This window comes from Monocercomonoides exilis (assembly GCF_001643675.1).
Source record: "Monocercomonoides exilis strain PA203 chromosome Unknown scaffold1-2713096, whole genome shotgun sequence".
NCBI classification, from domain to species: Eukaryota; Preaxostyla; order Oxymonadida; family Polymastigidae; genus Monocercomonoides; species Monocercomonoides exilis.
Window position 1 is genome coordinate 883,576 of NW_027150546.1, and position 17,363 is coordinate 900,938.

Consider the following 17,363-nt stretch of genomic DNA (forward strand, 5'->3'; position numbering starts at 1 on the left):
AACACAAACACAGACACAGAATCGCACACAGTCAACGATATTCTCTCAGAAGAAGCGGGCAGAGTCGTTCACATCCTCAATGTTTCTGAGAGAAGTGTCCAGCTGCAGCATTCAGTTTCTGTGTAGAACTGTCCTTCGGTTTGACCCGTTTCTGCAGAATGTGATAGCATTGGTGGATGAGAAGCATGTGCCGTGTGCCACACAAATCACAAGCAATTCGCTTGTCCTCTAGAAAATCCAGTTGTCTTCTTCAGATGCAAACCTTTTGTCTTCATCAAGTTCATTTGCTTCTTCTTTAAACACAGATTCATATTGTTTTTTGAAGAGAATCTCAAAAACACAACACATAACAAAGCATTCAGTCAAACATTCAGAAACCGACATTGAAGACTCTCAGCTCAGCTATTCCAATCAAAAAGGTGGAGGCAGATCACATTCAGTTTCTTTGTTCAACAAAATGCAATAAACAGCAAATATTTCTTCTTCTTCTTCCTCAGAATCCTCGTCTCAGATCCACATCTCCCACCCAAACCGTATCCGAGTTTTTTTTTCACCACTGCCCCAAGACCAACTTCCTGCACATAAATATTCTTCCCCCACCGCACCTCGTTCTTGCTGAACTCCAATGGCTTCATCTCTACCTTCGTGCTCCCCGAGCTCTCCCCACATACATAAACTCTCATCACCCACAAAACTCAGAGCACAAGCACACTAAAGTTGTTCATCTTGATGCTGCTTCACTGAATTGCTTCAGATACTTCTCAGCTCCAAGATCCGCTGACACAGTTCCGCCTTTCCTGCTTTCTGGAGCACTTATATTCAAAAGATTCATTTCCACAGACTTGCGTGTCATTTGCACCACCTCAATCACTGTCTCATAAAGCACACTCACTTCATTCTGCAGCACGACACAAGTATTCCTCCCCAGCAGCTCTAAGCCTGTGCCATGCACCAGTTGAAACTCTTCCGCGTCGCATGCATCTGCTTCCACGTCTGCATCCAGACTGTTAAGCACAACTTGACCATCCTACACATCCAGCGCCCCGCCTCCCACCATAAACACATTCACTGCTCCATCTCCACACCGATCAGATTCTATTCTCCTCAAATCACATATTTCGCCTTTTCTTTTTGCTTCAACTCATTCAATATTCAGAAAATTAACTTCGATTTTCTGTCAAAACATAAAAACATTAAAACTCTGCACTATATTTCAGCTTTTTGCAAAGGTCAAGAGATATGGGAAAGAAAATTAATAAGTGACAAACAAAATGATAGATTCAACAAAATCAAAACTGTAAAAATTTATCACCATGAGAAATTAAAGACGAAGAAGAGCATTAAGTATTATGTCTGAAATATTGTGGCTAGGATCTCCAATTATTCTTCGGGCTTATGAAAATATTCATTTACAGAATGATTCACAGCAAAAAGACGTTGTTATGCTGAAAGCTATATTAGTAAATATTGAATGTGTTTTTCTGTTATAACTTAAATCTTGATAAAAATTGAAACCATATTCTTCGATGACTTCATCTTTCTCTTTTTTAAGTTATAATTCTTTAAAAAATTTCATGCATTGAGACTTTATTCTGTTGTGCCTTTCGTCCATCATATGATCCAACAAAACTCTAAAGCCAGCCACAATCCTACCAAACCAATTGGAAAATGTGTTATCCCAAATATTTTACAAAGTTTGATTTTCTAAATCAACATTACATTCTTCGATTCTTCTGAAACGAGAAAAATTGCAAATGAAATCCACATCACTATCGCTTTCGTTTTCACTTTCGTTGTTTTCGTCATTATTCGTTGATTCTTTTTCATTTCTTTAAATATCTTCTTCAGTTTGTGATTTTTTAGTTATGTCTGTTGACATACTTTCTGATACTTCATCATGCTGAGTTGTTTTTCTAGTCAGGTTGAAATTGATATGATCCATTTGATTGGTATTGTGTTGATATTCATCATCCTTTTCTTCTTCTTCTGCTTGAATCAATCCAAACAAATCTTGTTCATCAAAATCCTCGATTTCGTATTGTTCTTCAAATTCTTCTGTTTTCTCTTGAGAATTCGAATCAAGAGTTGATATGAAATCATACAAACTTTACAGTTTTGAGTTTGAGAACTCAACATTCATAGCTTTTGTGCAATTTGTGGTTAGAGAAGTTGAAAAAGAAGATCCACCAGCACGTTTTCCATAATCTTCATCTTCTTTTTCAAAATTTTCAAAAGCTATTTTCAACTTTTCAGTTGATAGAAATGAAAGGTTTGACAAATGTGTATCAAAAAAAGTTATGTTATAATGATTTCGTATTGGCTGAAACGAAAAAGGATTCTGGAAAATAGGAAATGTGGTTAAAGAGGAAACATTTGAGGTGGAGGAAGATAAAGAGGGAGATAAAGACGAAGAGGAGTATGAAAAGGAGGATGAAGAGGAGGATGAAAAAGAAGATGAAGAATTTGATGAAGAAGAAGTACTTGATGAATTTTGATTAGACACATTAATCCAGATGAATTTTCCACGCAATAATGGAATAGAGATTCGCTTGGTTTTTATGGCATCATTAAAAATTGTTTCTGAAACTTAATTAAATAATATTTTCGAGAAAAAAGATTTATATGAATAGTTTTATAATAATAATATATATTTTTTGTTTATATACAAACGTTCTCTCGGGCTATAAGTGAATTAGTTGGTTCGATGTTTATTTGATCCTGTTGGAGTTATTGCGTATGATGTTGCTATGAGTTGTCCAGAAAAATCACAAAGTGTGTAATTATATAACAGAATAACAATATCTGTCAATGCGTTATGCCATTCTCCATCAACGAAATACACATTTGTTGAAAAAGAATAAAACAAATTCATTGCTTGATTAACAACAGGAAAGGCATCTCCAAGTTTTGTCGATTCTTTTTCAAAAATCAGATGCATCAAATAAAGTGGATACAACAACAATTCAGCAGGTGCAATTTCAAATATTTCGTTGTCTGAAAGCATTTTGGTTTTGCTTATTATTGATTGATTCTGCCTTTTAAAGATTCAAATATTATACAAACACAGCCATCTTGTAGCTATAAATGTTGTGCATCTTTTTTTCAAACTGTTTCTGAAATTTGATAAATGTGCTTGCTGACTGAATTTAATAATCAATTCATTCATTTGCTTTAGTTTTGCATTTTCTGAAAAAGCGTGACTGACAACAAAATTGATTAAATGATTGAGGCATCTAACAAAAATTGGCCTTGGATAATTATATGCACGTGATGAACCATACAATTCCGTCGAATCATTTGTCGATATTCTATTCAATGCCAAAACTTGCGGTTTTAATCCATCCGAGCACCAAGCTCTAACGGAACATCCATAAGTGCTTAATTCTGTCATTATTTCTGTTCCAAAATTGAAATAATCGGATTCTGATCGTCAGCCTTTGTGCAACTTCCAAAAGATTGGTTTTGACGATTGATCCATTGTTGTAATGCCAATTGCAGTGTTGCTAACTCCCCAAACAACTCCTCTGTCAATGACCACTCCAAGGGGATTGTTTGAAATTGTTCACATCACTTTTTCTATTTTCTTTGTATTTGTTTTATGAAGCAGTCTACTCACATTTCTCTCTGTAAAGCGAGGGAAAATATCTTCTCTGCTCATGTGCGAATTCGCTTGTGATGACTTTATCAATGCCGTGAAAAAATCATTGAATTCATTTGTTGCAACTGATAGAAAAGAAATATTACTATGTGCAACGATATTGATAAAAGATTCTGCGAGCTCACATTTCAATGTTGTTTGAGAAGTTCCCTAGCTTTGTTTCCTTTCAAAAGAATTTGTTGATAAATTGGGTTTCAGAGAAAAAAACAGAGAGAAATGATTATTCGTAATCAAATCACATATATGGGTGTTTTTTTTGATATCATAAAAAAAGATCAAAAAAATAAAAAAATAAAATCCATTGCGGTTTTTATTGATTAAAGAGTTTTTTTTCAGATTTATCACAAGTATTTAGCTTAAATTCCTGTTGCATATATTTGTTTTATTGTTATATACAAAATAACAAACCTTTTTTGCAAATATTGAGAAAAAGATTTTTTGATTAAGTTTCAAAAAATAATTGAAAATCAATCTTTAAAAGGAAAATAGATATTTCAAGATATACTAAACAGTACTAATAAATAAAAATTAACACAGATAGATATTAAAATATGTAATTAGTTTATTTTAAAGATGATGCAATGGTTTTAATATTTATTGATCTAAAACATCATCGCCAAATTCCTGTTATAGCTGCGCAGTTCAACGACTTTAAAAAACGATGAACGAAATGGAGGGGAAACAGCAATTGACGAACGAAATATGATCTTATTCGTCTTTTCTCAACAAATTCTTTATTTGAATTGATTTACCAACTTTCCTCCCCATCCGCCGTCTATTTTTCTTCTGTTCTGCTCTGCTTCATCAAAATTCACCATCTGATAATGTTGCACATGTTGTCTTCTTTTATCTCCAACACTTTTCTCTCCATTCATCTCATGACATTCTTTAATAGCTTCATTCACGAAAAAATAACTTATAAAGCTTTTTCTGTGAATCCATTTTGTTCAATTTTTTTCTTTTTTCTTATTACAGCCAGCTCCCTCTTCTTCAACCACGTCTTCATCACCAGTTTCATCTTTAGCAACCTCCGTATATTCCACCTCATCTCCCTCACAAACACCTTCTACCTCAACTCCTTCAACAACTCCAGCTGTTCCATGAGCATCATCATCTTGACACACAGTTGTTAGCAAAGTTCCGTAGGCCACATGTTTTCCTTGACTTAAAGATCAGCCAGTTCCGTGTGGTTGAAGAGGTGAACGAAGTTAGATAAAAAGGAAGAAGAAGAAGATTCAATTTCATTGCAAATGTCTGAAAATCTCCTTCAAAATCTTATGTGCCACATCTTTTTCGCTTTCTTCTTTCTTCTTCATTTCTTCCTCGAAACTTTCATCTTTTCCTCTTTCTCCTTCTTTTCCTTCTCCTTCTCCTTCTCCATCTTTGTCTTTCTTCTTCTTCTTTCTCAATTCTTCTATCTCCTTTTTTTCTTTCTCCTTCATCCTCCTCACCTCCTCCTCCACTTCTTCTTCCCATTCCAACTCCTCAGCTGAATTTACACTGTTCCATATGTTTCCATCGCTTGAGAACGGAGATATTTCCCACCTGGTAGATCTTTCGGTTACAAATGTGGATGTTGTGTTTGAGTCACCGGTAAAGTTGTTGTCTGATATGAAAGCCTACCTCACAAAGCTTCTTGTGGCGGGAGCAGTGCAGCAATCTTCTCTTCATTCAGCACATTCAATTTTCTTTGTCTGCCTAACTTTGTTTGTGGGGTGAAGAAGCGAAGAGAAGAAGGCGGCAGGAGATGATCAGTCATCTTCATCCTCTGTGCCTGCAGTTGACCCTTTGATTGCCTCGGATGTGGTTGGGTCATTCACATAAGTGGCAGCAATGGAAGAGATCGAGAGGCGTCTGCGGATTGTGGAGCCAGAGGCGGCTGGGGTGTATGAAAATCGCAAGAAGTCGTAACTGAGGGATATGATGTAGCGTGACATAGCTGGTTGCATTGTGTGGATGTGTTGTGTGTGCATACGATGTGGCGCTTTCGGAGATGCTTTCGGTTTCACTGGCGGGGCAGCTTCCGTCGCTTGCAGCGTCGGTGAGCACGAAGTCTGGGAGCAAGCGGATCTCTGAGCAAATATTTGTGAATGCGTTCCCGTTGATCTACGATCTGTTTGACCCGTCGCTGCTGCCATCGGAGATCACCGCAGTCGAGGCATGTGGTGGTGAAGCTGTGCGACAAAGTGATGGGGTGAGGGGTTGAAGTGTGTGAAGTCGGGGAGATTGTGGAGAAGTGGCTGTCGGCGGCGGGGCTGAGGATGGAGGATGTAGTTCTGTCGCCAACAGCGATTGCGCTGGCGATACTTGAGGAGCAAGAAGAGGCAGAAGATGAGAAGGAAATAAAAGATGATGAGGAAGAAGTGGAAGACAAAAAGAAGAAAACGAAGATGATGTATAGGCAAATGTGAATGTTGAAAGAAAATCGCGTTTGGATGATATATTGTTGATCCTTTCGTCGATTTCTGATTTCGGACAGAAAATCAAAAAAAAGAGTGGTCAGAATCGTGATATATTTATTTTTTGTTTCTGCTTCCTTCATCTTCTCTTTTGCTCCTCTTTCTTTCTGAGCCTTTCTAATGTCTTTGTCAAATCCATCTTCTTCTTTCTCTTCCTCCTCCTCCTCTTCTTCTTCTTTCTCATTATCGATGCATTTATCTTTCAGACACGACGATCCCTTTTCATCTTTATCACTAACAAACTCTTTTGCACTCCTCTTCTCATCTTTCTCCTCCTCCTTCTCTTCCTTCCTCTCCTTCTCACCACCCATCAAAATCCACTAACTAGCCACATACGCTGTTCAGTTCAGTGTCATCCTCTTCCGCTCAAACACATCCCTCACTGTTCACTCGCTCCTGATTGCAACACACCTGCATTGCGCAATCTGCTCTTCTCAAGAATAATACAAGGGATAAGCAGTTAGAAAGAAGAAATAGAAGAATAAAGAGGGGAAGAAAACATGTTCATAAAGAGGCAGAGCTTGGGCTTGATCTGTCAAGGGACTTTTGAGTGTGTGAAGAGGAATCTGTGGCAAGAGACGATGGAGTTAGTGGCTTTGGAGGAGCTCCAACAAGAATGGAAGGTGCAGGCAATTGTGTGTGTGGCAAGGGAGAAAAAACCGGACAATTTAGTAGGAGGCTGTGGTGCTTTGAGTGTGCAGCGGGCAGATGAGAGTGTGAAGTTGAATAACCAAAATGTCTGATGCTGTTCACTTCTCAATCCCTCCTCTTCCTTTCTGATGCTGCCTGTGCAAGCCTTGTGTCGAATGCATCAATTTGTGATGTGGAATACTCTCTATCTCATTTGTCTTCCACTTTTCTTAGGTTCTTCCCGTGATTCCCTTTCCTCTGCTCTTCGCTCAACTTGCTTTTGAATATCTCTTTTTTAGCCTATTCCATATGAACTGCAATTTTCGCTCTTCGCTCCTTGGAGGTATTATAAAGTGAATGGATTATTGCGATGTGCTGTCAGCTTTTGTGAATTTCTCATCCACTCATTTCAGTTCTTCTGAACAGCCTGCTCACGAATGTCGTTCGAAACGATAAAGTAGAGTGGGAAGTGTCGTTGCAGAAGAGAAGAGAGGTTCAAATTCACATCCAGCAAAACTGTCAAATGCATTGACAGTGATGATGATGTTGTTGAATGCAGCCTAACCAAATGAAATAGTTTTTTGCGTGAATTTTTTAGCCATTGATTGAAAATCTTACACACATTCGAATGTTGCTGATCTGATCCAATATGAAGTGAGAGGAAACATCAAAGAAGAAGAAGAAGGTGAAGAATGTGAAGAGGAAGAGAACAAAGAGGAAGAGAATGTAGTCTTCTCAAGAGACAGTTCAGGAAATGCATCAGAATGCAACGATGGCTGAGCTTCTCTTTTCAAATTGTGTTGAGTTCTTGCATGACTTCTCTCTCTGCCTGCACAGCTGCCTGTATGCATTCCATTCCTCTCGCAAAAACTGCCTTTTCTGGCGTATGCACAGCTATATGTATTTTTGAAGACATGTTTTATACTGTCACGCTCTATTCTGATCTCTCTCTCATTTGCAGCAACATTTGGCCAGATGAAAACAGGTTGCAAATGCTGCTGCTTGCACCATTCACTTTTACTTCCAATGCTCAATGATGTTGAGGCTGCTGCATCATCAGAAAAATGAGAATAATCACAAGTCAACGAAGAAGAAGAAGAAACAACCTGTTAATTGTGAGATGCACCATAAAAATGTGTCGCATCAGAGGAAGAGGAAGATAACATTAATAATTCTTCTTCGCTTTCACTTTCTCTCTCCTACCTCTTTCTCTCCCCCTTTTTCATCTTATCTCCATCTTTATTTCCAACGCTTCTGTCTCTTCGATCTGTGAAACCCACTCCTCACACAGCTACCTGCTTTCCACATGACACTTCGGTGAAGCCACTGCTGCCACTTCGTTCAAAAATGTCACCCAAACAGACAATGCAATACGATCACATTTGCACTCCACTCCTTCAGCAGCTGCAATCGCACGCTCCACCTGCCTTGCTGTCTTCTGCTTCGTTACAACAATCTCTGGTGGGAAACTTTCCTCCTCATCTTCTTCTTCTTCAATTCCCCAAAATCCCCTTCTTATCTCTCTTTCTTTCAGAGCAAAGAATGACAGATTTCAAGGAGTGTCATTTCACCTGTTTTTTTTTCATACGAAAGCCTGAAAGCATTGATACGAAAGGCAGAGAAGAGAGTTGATACTCAATGCAGCGCTGAGCGAATCAACAGTTGAGGAGCCACCAAGAGGTGCCTGGAAGGATGATTCCGCCTCCTTATTTGAACGAGGCAATATTGAGTGCACTGGAGTTGGAGCAGATGAGGTTGCAGCTGGCGGTGAGGGAAAATACACAAATGGAAAAGATATTGCTGGTGAGCTGGAAGCTGTTGGCATGCACACTCCAACAGAGCTTGTTGAGCGAGATGGCAGTGAAGATGAAATGCATCATGCTGAAGAAGCTTATTGACTAATATAAAACAGAAAGTTGAAAATTACACTCTGAAACCTCCAATGACGAGATCCGTGGCGATGAGATGCTCAACAAAGTTGCTGATGTCATCTCCGAGCAGGAACACAGGCGAGGAGGCACTGAGGGAGGAGAGGTTGGCGTGGATGCTGAAAAGTGATGAAGGGGAGGAGGTTGACATCGAGGTCGGGGTCTGTGGGAAGAGTGGGAGGCGATAGAGGGTGTGAAGAAGGGAAGGGGAAGCGGAGGTTGAGAATGAAGAGGGTGAGGTGAGGGCCGGCTGTGGCTTGCACGAATCCGCTGAGCTCGTTGAAGGTGCTGAGGTTTGCGCTGTGCATTTTCCAGTTGAAATGGGCTGCGTCTGCCACTACCAACACCACCTACTCGGGGACAAACTGCCAGGCGGTATCTGCATCCCACAAGAACACCCAGCTGCTAAATCCATGGGCCTGTGCCTGGTCTCGCAGCCTCCTCTAGCCTAGCTGTGATCTTTACACATCCCCCGCCTCCGCTCCCCTTCTCCCCACCCACAACCATCCACCCGCTGCACTCCACCACGCTGCTGCTCCCAGTGCACTTGATCTGTGAAAACATTGTGCTCGCAACTTCGCCCAGTGTTTCGAACTCGTACAGCACCTACCTCCAAGAGCTAATTGTTATCAGCCCGAAAAACATCCTCTCCGCCTTCGGAAGTCACCGTTGCATCCTCAATCAAAATTGAAACTGAACCAACCAGGGCTGTTGAAGAATTCTAAGAAACTTTGTCACATATCTGTCTTGCTTTTAAAGTGATTTTGGAAGAGTAAGAAATAGCGCAGAATAACATAGGGTCAACTTTTTAATGGGACTTTTTTCTTTATTGGCACTTTTTTTGTTTTTGCATGCCAATCATTCAAAAAAGCTTGATGGACCTCAACATTTGGATGAGTGTGTTTATAACACAAATACATTAAATTACCGGTTTGTTTTTTAAATTTTGTTTATTTTTCGTAGAGATACAGCAATTTTTAATTTATTTTGAAGTGACTTTTTTCAGCCGAAGAAGCGTTTCACAAATTTTTGAAATATATTTTTAAAAACTACTAGCATTATCCTTTTTATATTCAAAATCTTGAGTTTAACAACTTGTTTTTTCATCATTTTTTCACATTTCAATTTTTTATCAACATGCTAACACAAATATGAAAATTTCTTTGTTATTAAAATGATGTGTTAAAAACAAAAATATGATATGAAAAATGCACACTCTAATAAAGAAGTGTGAAAAAGATTGAACATTAAATTTTACTATTTGCTTCAAACACATCAAAATTGAATAAGTTTGATCTCAGATCTTTTAATGTTGTGACCATTCACCTGTTTGAAGCAAATAGAAAATTTTAATGTTCTATCTTTTTCACACTTCTTTAGTAGAGTGTGTAATTTTCATATCATATTTTTATTTTTAACACTTCATTTTAATAACAAAGAAATTTTCAAATTTGTGTTAGCATGTTGATAAAAAATTGAAATGTGAAAAAATGATGAAAAAACAAGTTGTTAAACTCAAGATTTTGAATATAAAAAGGATAATGCTAGTAGTTTTTAAAAATATATTTCAAAAATTTGTGAAACGCTTCTTCGGCTGAAAAAAGTCACTTCAAAATAAATTAAAAATTGCTGTATCTCTACGAAAAATAAACAAAATTTAAAAAACAAACCGGTAATTTAATGTATTTGTGTTATAAACACACTCATCCAAATGTTGAGGTCCATCAAGCTTTTTTGAATGATTGGCATGCAAAAACAAAAAAAGTGCCAATAAAGAAAAAAGTCCCATTAAAAAGTTGACTTTATTCAAAAAAAAGTCGAATGGAATGTTCGCCAAGCAACTGATTCAATGCCAAAAAGAAGAGCAGAGGATGAGAAAGATGAGGTCATGATAGTTTTGGGCTTTTAAAGTGAAAAAAGTGAAAATTTGTAAATTTCTTTTCATTTATAAAATAATTTTCTTTTTAATTTTTTAACGTTGTTTGATCAATCTATAAAAATAATTTCTATTTAGTATTATTTTCTTTTATGCAAAAATTCAAAGCAAACAGTTGTTTATCTGATGAATATCTTGTTATGCTATCATATTTTTCATCTGTGGTTTTGATAATTGTTCATTTTCAACAAATGTTTTAAGATCTTCAACAGCAAATTTTGAATTTCTTACCAATAACATCATAAAACAAATTTTTTACAAGAAATTGATAAATTACGTATTGTTATAATAGTTTTCATGTTTTACAAACCAGCGAACTTTTGTTTTTTTCTGTTAATCAAATTTTCGAAATTTTTTGAAAAGTTTTTTTAAGTTTTTTTCAAAATTTGTAATAAAAACAATTAAAATAAATTTAAAATCAATAAATAATAAATAATAATAATATATTTAACAATATTTTCGAATTATTATTTTGAAAAATTTACTTTTCAACCCCACCCTTAATGAAAATTTTTTATGATTAAACGTCAGAAAATATTTTGTGACATCAAAAAAAATCACCCATATGATGAAAAATCAAAGAGTAATCCTTCCGACCAGCTCCTCCACAAGCAACATCATCTTTTTCACACGTACACTTAAAAAGTCTGTGCATATCCTTTTTTGCAATCCTGTCTTTATCCAAAGGAGTGAATGCAATTATAATTTTGTGATTAACAATATCAAGAGAAGATTTGGGAATAATTAATTCTTCCTGCATAGGATGATAATAACCTATGTTAAAATTATATATTTGTTCCAAATAAATTTTTAGAATAATCGATAAAATTCAAACAATTTATGTACTCATCGGATTCTTTTTTTTAGTTTAATCCTCTCGCATCTGTGTGATTAGAACATTTTCTCGGTTTCTTTTTTCATCTCGAACTTTTTTGATCAAGAAGAATAAAAAAGTGTTATTGAAAATACAAAAATTAAAAATAAAAATAAAAATAATAACTGTTTACAAATCTTAACAGGGTTTTTTTTATGAAGAAAAAAACATTTGTGAGGCATCCATGAATAACAAATTAAGAAATTTTGCTAAATGCCTTATTGACATGTATTACGTCAATGACCGGCAGTGACATGAGTGCCGTGGTATTTACACCATTAAAAAAAGATCACGACATATCCCATTGTTCATTAACTAATCGAAAATAACCAATTGAAAATTATTAATAAAAAATAAAATAAATTCCAATGAAATAAAAAATAAATTGTGAATAAAATTCAATAATTGACTGTATTTTCTTTTTTGATGAAAAAAATATTTTTTTTTAATGATCGAAAAAATTTTTTTTTTATCCGGTCACGTCACGTCACTCCAAAAATGTTCACGTCAGAAGGCATGTGACGCAGATGTTTAATTTTTCTGTAAAAATACAGAACCTTAACGATGTTGTTGTTTCTATTCATTAGGCCTCTGCGACACGCATTTTTTGAGTGCAATTTGTCGGTCGAGAAATAATTCATTTGTCGAAAAAATTGAAAAGATTGTTTTTTCCCTAATATTGCAATTCATGAATATATCTAACTTACCTCAACATCACTGCTTTTCTATTTTTTTTTTCTTTTTTTTAACCATTATAATAATATATTTTGTGTTTTGAAAACAAATGAGAAAATTGTGAAAAAACTGGAGAAGATATATGAAAGGAATCAAAAAGATTGTTGTTTTGTATTAAATACAATGATTTGGAATGGAAGTTTTTTAGATATCTTTGCTGCCGATGTAGATTTGATTAATAGTGATAGTTTCAACATTGTTAATTTAAATGCTCGAAGTAAAATAACTCATTCATAAGAATTTATCTATTCTTCATCTTCATCTTCCATTTCACCAGTTCCTTTGCTTCCGCCCGCTTCAACACAGCCATCTTCCATTGACACTCAATTTCCATTACATACCACTTCATCACAGCATCTCGCATTACATTCCACAACTCCATCTTTCGCATCACAAATGCCTTAACTTTTTCTTCCTCCTCCTTCTCTTCCTTTTCTTCTCCTTCCTTTTCTTCTCCTTCCTTTTCTTCTCCTTCCTTTTCTTCTCCTTCTTTCTCTCTCTCTCTTTCTCTCTTTCTTTTCTTTTCTAACACAATTCTCCCAACTCTCCTCTTCCTCCTCCACCTCTTCCTCAAATCTTCCTTCATTTGCATCTCAAACATTTCCTCAGTAAAATCTGAGGAAAATTGACTTTCGTATGCTTTCGATCGTTTTTGAGAAGAATTGTTTTTTATCTTAATCATTTCTTTCGAAACAATAAAGAAAATGCATATTTTTCTTTATCTTTTGATTTTAATTTTGTTATTATATTGTTTTCTGTGTGAATGAAAAAGAAGAAGAGAAAATATAAAAAGAAATTTCTTTATGCATTTTTTTCTTTTTCTCGATTTTCGATTTTTTCTTCTTTTATTTCATCGTCATCATCTTTTTCCTCTTTTTCTTCCATTTGTTTCTCTTTTCCTCATATTTGTGCTCTTTTCAAGAATCATCAACGTGTCGAAGTGCGTTTGTAAATTGCCGAAAAGACGATGTGAGAAGAGGCTTATTCGCTTTTTGCTGAAATAACTGATCATACACTGAAACTTACGAATATTACCATTTTTATTTAAGTGTGACGAAATAAGTGTGTTGTTTTATAATATTTGATTTATTCGATTTTTTAAACAAAATTGCTATCATATGGTTTGCTGCGAGTGATATTTGTGCAAACAGATCTTATTGTTCAACGTTTGTTGTTTTTCTAATTTGCATTATTGTTCAAAAAATAACTGTTTTTTTCTGTTTTTTCAACCAATCTTTTTCCAATGCAAGAATCAGAACTAACTTTCACATTAGTTCCGCACAAGATGCTCACAAAGCTCATCAAGGTTTTGCCTTCATATACGATCATCGACGAGCGGAATGCATCGTTGTCACAGGTTGGCGTCATATCGCCAGCGCATTGAGTGATTTTGAAGCAGATTATGAAGAAAGAATTTCTCGAGCAAAAGGACTTCATTGAAGTAAAGCTGATAGAATTTGATCCTTCGCGAAAGAAAAAGAAAGCAGAAGAGTCAAAAGGAGATGAAAGTGGAGCTGAGAACATTGAAGATTCAGAAGAGGACAGAAATCCAAAAGGAAAAAGTTACAAGTTTTCATCAAAAGTAAAGTGAAAAACCAAAAAGCTGGGGAAATGAAGACGAGCCAGTTGAAAGAGAAAAAACAGAGAAGAAAGAGAAGATGCCACGCAAAAGCAAAAAAAACACATCAAGTTCTGATTTTGGAGCGGACGTTGAATCTGATAAAATCAGTTCTGGAAGAATCAGAAGAAGAAGAAATGAGAGAGAAGTAGAGGATTATCGACGCATTCACAAAGGAAAAAATTCAGAAGCAGAAAACAGCAAAAGAAAATGCAAATAAGAAAGCAACTCAAAAGAAGAAGAAGAAGGGCGGGCAGATGAAAAGAACAAATTCACATTTGAAGCGAAAGAAATCGAAGAGGAAAAGAAGTTCTGATGAAGGAAGCGACGAAGATGACGATGAAGATGAAGAAGAAGAAGACGGTAATGAAGACGAAGAAGATGATGATGGTGAGGATGAAAGCATTGATGACGACGATGAAGGAGAAGAAGACGAAGAAGACGATAAAGCAACTCTTAGAGAAGAGATTGAGAATGAAGATCTGTCAAAATCAAAATATGTTCCTTTTTTTGGTTCATCCTGGCTGGATCAGAGTTTCTAAGAGCGGAGCGACTTCTGCGAGCAGCCCAGCATCACAGAAAAGGTACAGACGAAAGAAAGGAACCAAGATTTCAGCTTCTCCACTCTCTCTCTTTCTTTTTCCCTTCTGGTTATCGCACTCTTCGTGCAGTTGTGACACAGCGCCCACTCTTCTTCGGAAATCGCCTGGCGAATCCGATTGAAGTTGTACCGCTGACACTGAAATTGGAGAATGTTTGTGTGAAGATGGATGCATCACTCGAAGAACAGATCAGAACAAAAGTGAATTACATCAGACCGGCAGAGAATGGGATAGACAACGGTTTGTGCTTTTGAAGTGATTATGTTCAATGATTCATTCACATTGACTTCTTATTTTTATTATTTTATTTTGTTTGTTTGTTTATAAATTTTATTTTTCTCCTCAGATGATCAGTCTGTCACCATCCTCTCCCGCACCCTCCATGTCTTCGTGCACAACACTCACAAAATGCTGTCTGAAAAGCCTCTTTCAATTCCTCTTGTGAAAGGCAAAGCTTCTTCGATGCAGCGCAAAGACGGCAAAAAGATGAACGTTGTCAATAACTTCCCTCCTTCTAAAGCCAAAAAAACATCTTTTGTTCGCTTTTGCTATCCGCACCCGTTTTTAACTTTGTGTTTTCTGGTTGAATTTGAGCTGCTCATTCCGATCCTTCTTCCGCGCCCGCCTGTTTCAGACGGCTCTTTTTGCTCTTCGATAGAAGGGAGATTTGAAAACGAGGCACCAAAAGTGATGATTCCTGACAAGGTGAAGAAGAAAGTGTGTGTCTGGTGGAAGGAATTCAGTCCGTTTGAGGCGAGTTCGGAGGGAGAGAGACTGCAGAGAGGAAGGAGACGAGGAAAATGGAGAAGAGAGATAGCGATGATGATGATGAGGATGAAAATCACGATGATGAAAGCGATAAAGAAGATGATGAAGACGATGATGATGACGATAGTGAAGCATTTAGCAAGCCAAGTGAATGAAAACTTAAACGAAAGCTATCGACAAAAGCTCAAACAAGAAAAGTTCTTTAACTTCATCGTCATCTTTTCTTCTTCTTCTTCCATTCCTCCTTATCATCCTCCTTCACTACCTCATTTTACATCTTCTTCTTCTTCTTCCTCTTCTTATTCCACTTCTTCCTTCACTTCTCCTTCTTCTTCTTCCACTTTTCGCCTTCTCTCTTCTTTCAAACAATTTCTTGCCGATAAATAAGATATTTTTCATGACATCAGACTGGATAATCGTTTCAGCAACCTTTTTTTCTTCTATCCTCTTCGGCTTCTCATGCAGCTCCATCCGCTCCTTCATCACCTTTGTTGTTTCCTAATATTCATGCCATCTCACAAAAGCACTCCAACAGAGCGACATTTCATTCTCTGGATAATACGAAATTATCTGAACGTCGTTTAATTCACTTTATGTGTTTAGAAAATAATATTCCTTTACTTTGATATTATCACCGTTTCATGTCACAGTAAAAGAATTGCATCATAAGGTTTTGTGCAAATTTTAACTTTGAACAAAAGATTTTTGAAATTATTAGTAATAATAATAGTCTACAAATAACCACTTTATTATTTTATTGAATTCCCACAACAATCAAATGTATTTTTGAAACGATGATTAAATTTGTATAAAAATCAAAACCAAAAAGATAAAAGAGAATTGTTTAAAATACGCTAAACTCCATTTCATGTTGTTAATAATGATCAAAAAGTCTTGGCTGAACAATGCTGCATTTAAAAAAAAATTAACGAAATCATTGAACTTCAAAACAAGAAATCAATGCAAACATGATTCAAAAAATAAAAAAAAGTGAAATCTTAAAGTGAGTGATAGTCTTAAAATAAAAAAATAATAGACAATTGTTTGAAAATCATTTATTAACATTGATATCTAACAACTCGACTGATCTTTGTCAAACGACTGATCTTTGTCGTTCGACTGATCTCGACAAAGATCTGTCGATAACCCATTTTTATTATTCGAATTTCAGAAATAAAAAAGAAAAAATTATGATTATTCATTTCCTTATAAAATAATTAATATTTATTGATAAAAAAACATTGAAAAAAATTTTATTTCGATTTTTTCTTGAAAAAATTAAATTTATATTTTAAATTTTTTAATAACCAAAAAATATAAGCTCGATAAAATTGTCTGTCGAGTTGTCGAGTTGTTTTGAAAATGTCGGTCTGTCGCAGAGGCCTACTATTCATAGTGAAGTTTCGTGTATAGGAACAGAAATTTGATCAAAACATGAAATTTTATTTCATATGTCAATTAACCAAAATGAACTTTTTAAAAATAATTAGTTATATTTTAATAAAATAAATACAAACTCACCAATCACTTCTCGCTCATTTCACAATTGTTGAACAATGTGAGAATATTTTGGGGAGGTATTATTTTTGAGAAAATTTACAAAATGTCAAAATTTTTTTGAAAAGTGACATCAGATCAAAAATCTGACCCATAAAAGTTATTCTTTTATCATTCCGTTTCCATAATTCAAATGAAAAAAGGTAAGTTTTGCCATAGTGTTTGTTGGTTCATTGCAAACTTCTTTGTGAGAAAAAACAATTTGAAACAAAAAATAATATATCCTTTATTTTGATCAAAATTAATATTTTTGTTATTCAATGAAAAAGGGTTTTTCATGATTAAACTGTTTTGCAATTGTTGATTCATGAAATTTTCATAGTATGTTTCGATTATTTTTTGAGAATGTTTTATCAATAATAAGAATTCTTGTATTGTTTAAAATGGGAATTTTTCATTGCTCATAATGAACATAAATATTTCATAGAAGCTAATACAACTTGTTCAAGTCCAAATAAACAAAATTATTGACAAAATTGATGGTTTGTGATTTGTTTGTTCTTTTATGTTAATAAAATTTTGGATTTATTTAAATTAACTATTTTGTTGCAATATTCCCAATAATGCAAACGAAGCCTCCATTCAGCGCTGCCCTGTT

The 17,363-nt window shown here is 35.4% G+C and overlaps 5 protein-coding genes across 5 annotated transcripts; 1 reads left to right on the forward strand and 4 right to left on the reverse strand.

The window, feature by feature from the left end:
• Nucleotides 1-721: 721 nt before the first annotated feature.
• MONOS_16880 (uncharacterized protein) lies at nucleotides 722-1,536 on the reverse strand (the record flags this gene model as incomplete). Its single annotated transcript, XM_067869751.1, has 2 exons — nucleotides 722-1,027; nucleotides 1,516-1,536. 2 exons carry the CDS (start codon nucleotides 1,534-1,536, stop codon nucleotides 722-724), a joined length of 327 nt encoding a protein of 108 aa, XP_067736254.1.
• Nucleotides 1,537-5,409: 3,873 nt separating this feature from the next.
• MONOS_9313 (uncharacterized protein) lies at nucleotides 5,410-6,428 on the reverse strand (the record flags this gene model as incomplete). The annotated part of the gene is made up of 2 exons (XM_067879801.1): nucleotides 5,410-5,730; nucleotides 5,781-6,428. The coding sequence occupies 2 exons, from the start codon at nucleotides 6,426-6,428 to the stop codon at nucleotides 5,410-5,412; spliced, it is 969 nt and encodes a 322-aa protein (XP_067736255.1).
• Nucleotides 6,429-9,080: 2,652 nt separating this feature from the next.
• Nucleotides 9,081-9,734, reverse strand: MONOS_16881 (uncharacterized protein; the record flags this gene model as incomplete). The annotated part of the gene is made up of 2 exons (XM_067869752.1): nucleotides 9,081-9,281; nucleotides 9,726-9,734. The coding sequence occupies 2 exons, from the start codon at nucleotides 9,732-9,734 to the stop codon at nucleotides 9,081-9,083; spliced, it is 210 nt and encodes a 69-aa protein (XP_067736256.1).
• Nucleotides 9,735-12,461: 2,727 nt separating this feature from the next.
• Nucleotides 12,462-12,821, reverse strand: MONOS_9314 (uncharacterized protein; the record flags this gene model as incomplete). The annotated part of the gene is made up of 1 exon (XM_067879802.1): nucleotides 12,462-12,821. The coding sequence occupies one exon, from the start codon at nucleotides 12,819-12,821 to the stop codon at nucleotides 12,462-12,464; it is 360 nt and encodes a 119-aa protein (XP_067736257.1).
• An 801-nt stretch (nucleotides 12,822-13,622) lies between these two features.
• Nucleotides 13,623-15,946, forward strand: MONOS_9315 (uncharacterized protein; the record flags this gene model as incomplete). The annotated part of the gene is made up of 4 exons (XM_067879803.1): nucleotides 13,623-13,802; nucleotides 14,027-14,372; nucleotides 14,510-14,680; nucleotides 14,787-15,946. 4 exons carry the CDS (start codon nucleotides 13,623-13,625, stop codon nucleotides 15,593-15,595), a joined length of 1,506 nt encoding a protein of 501 aa, XP_067736258.1. The 3' UTR covers nucleotides 15,596-15,946.
• Between the last annotated feature and the right edge of the window lie 1,417 nt (nucleotides 15,947-17,363).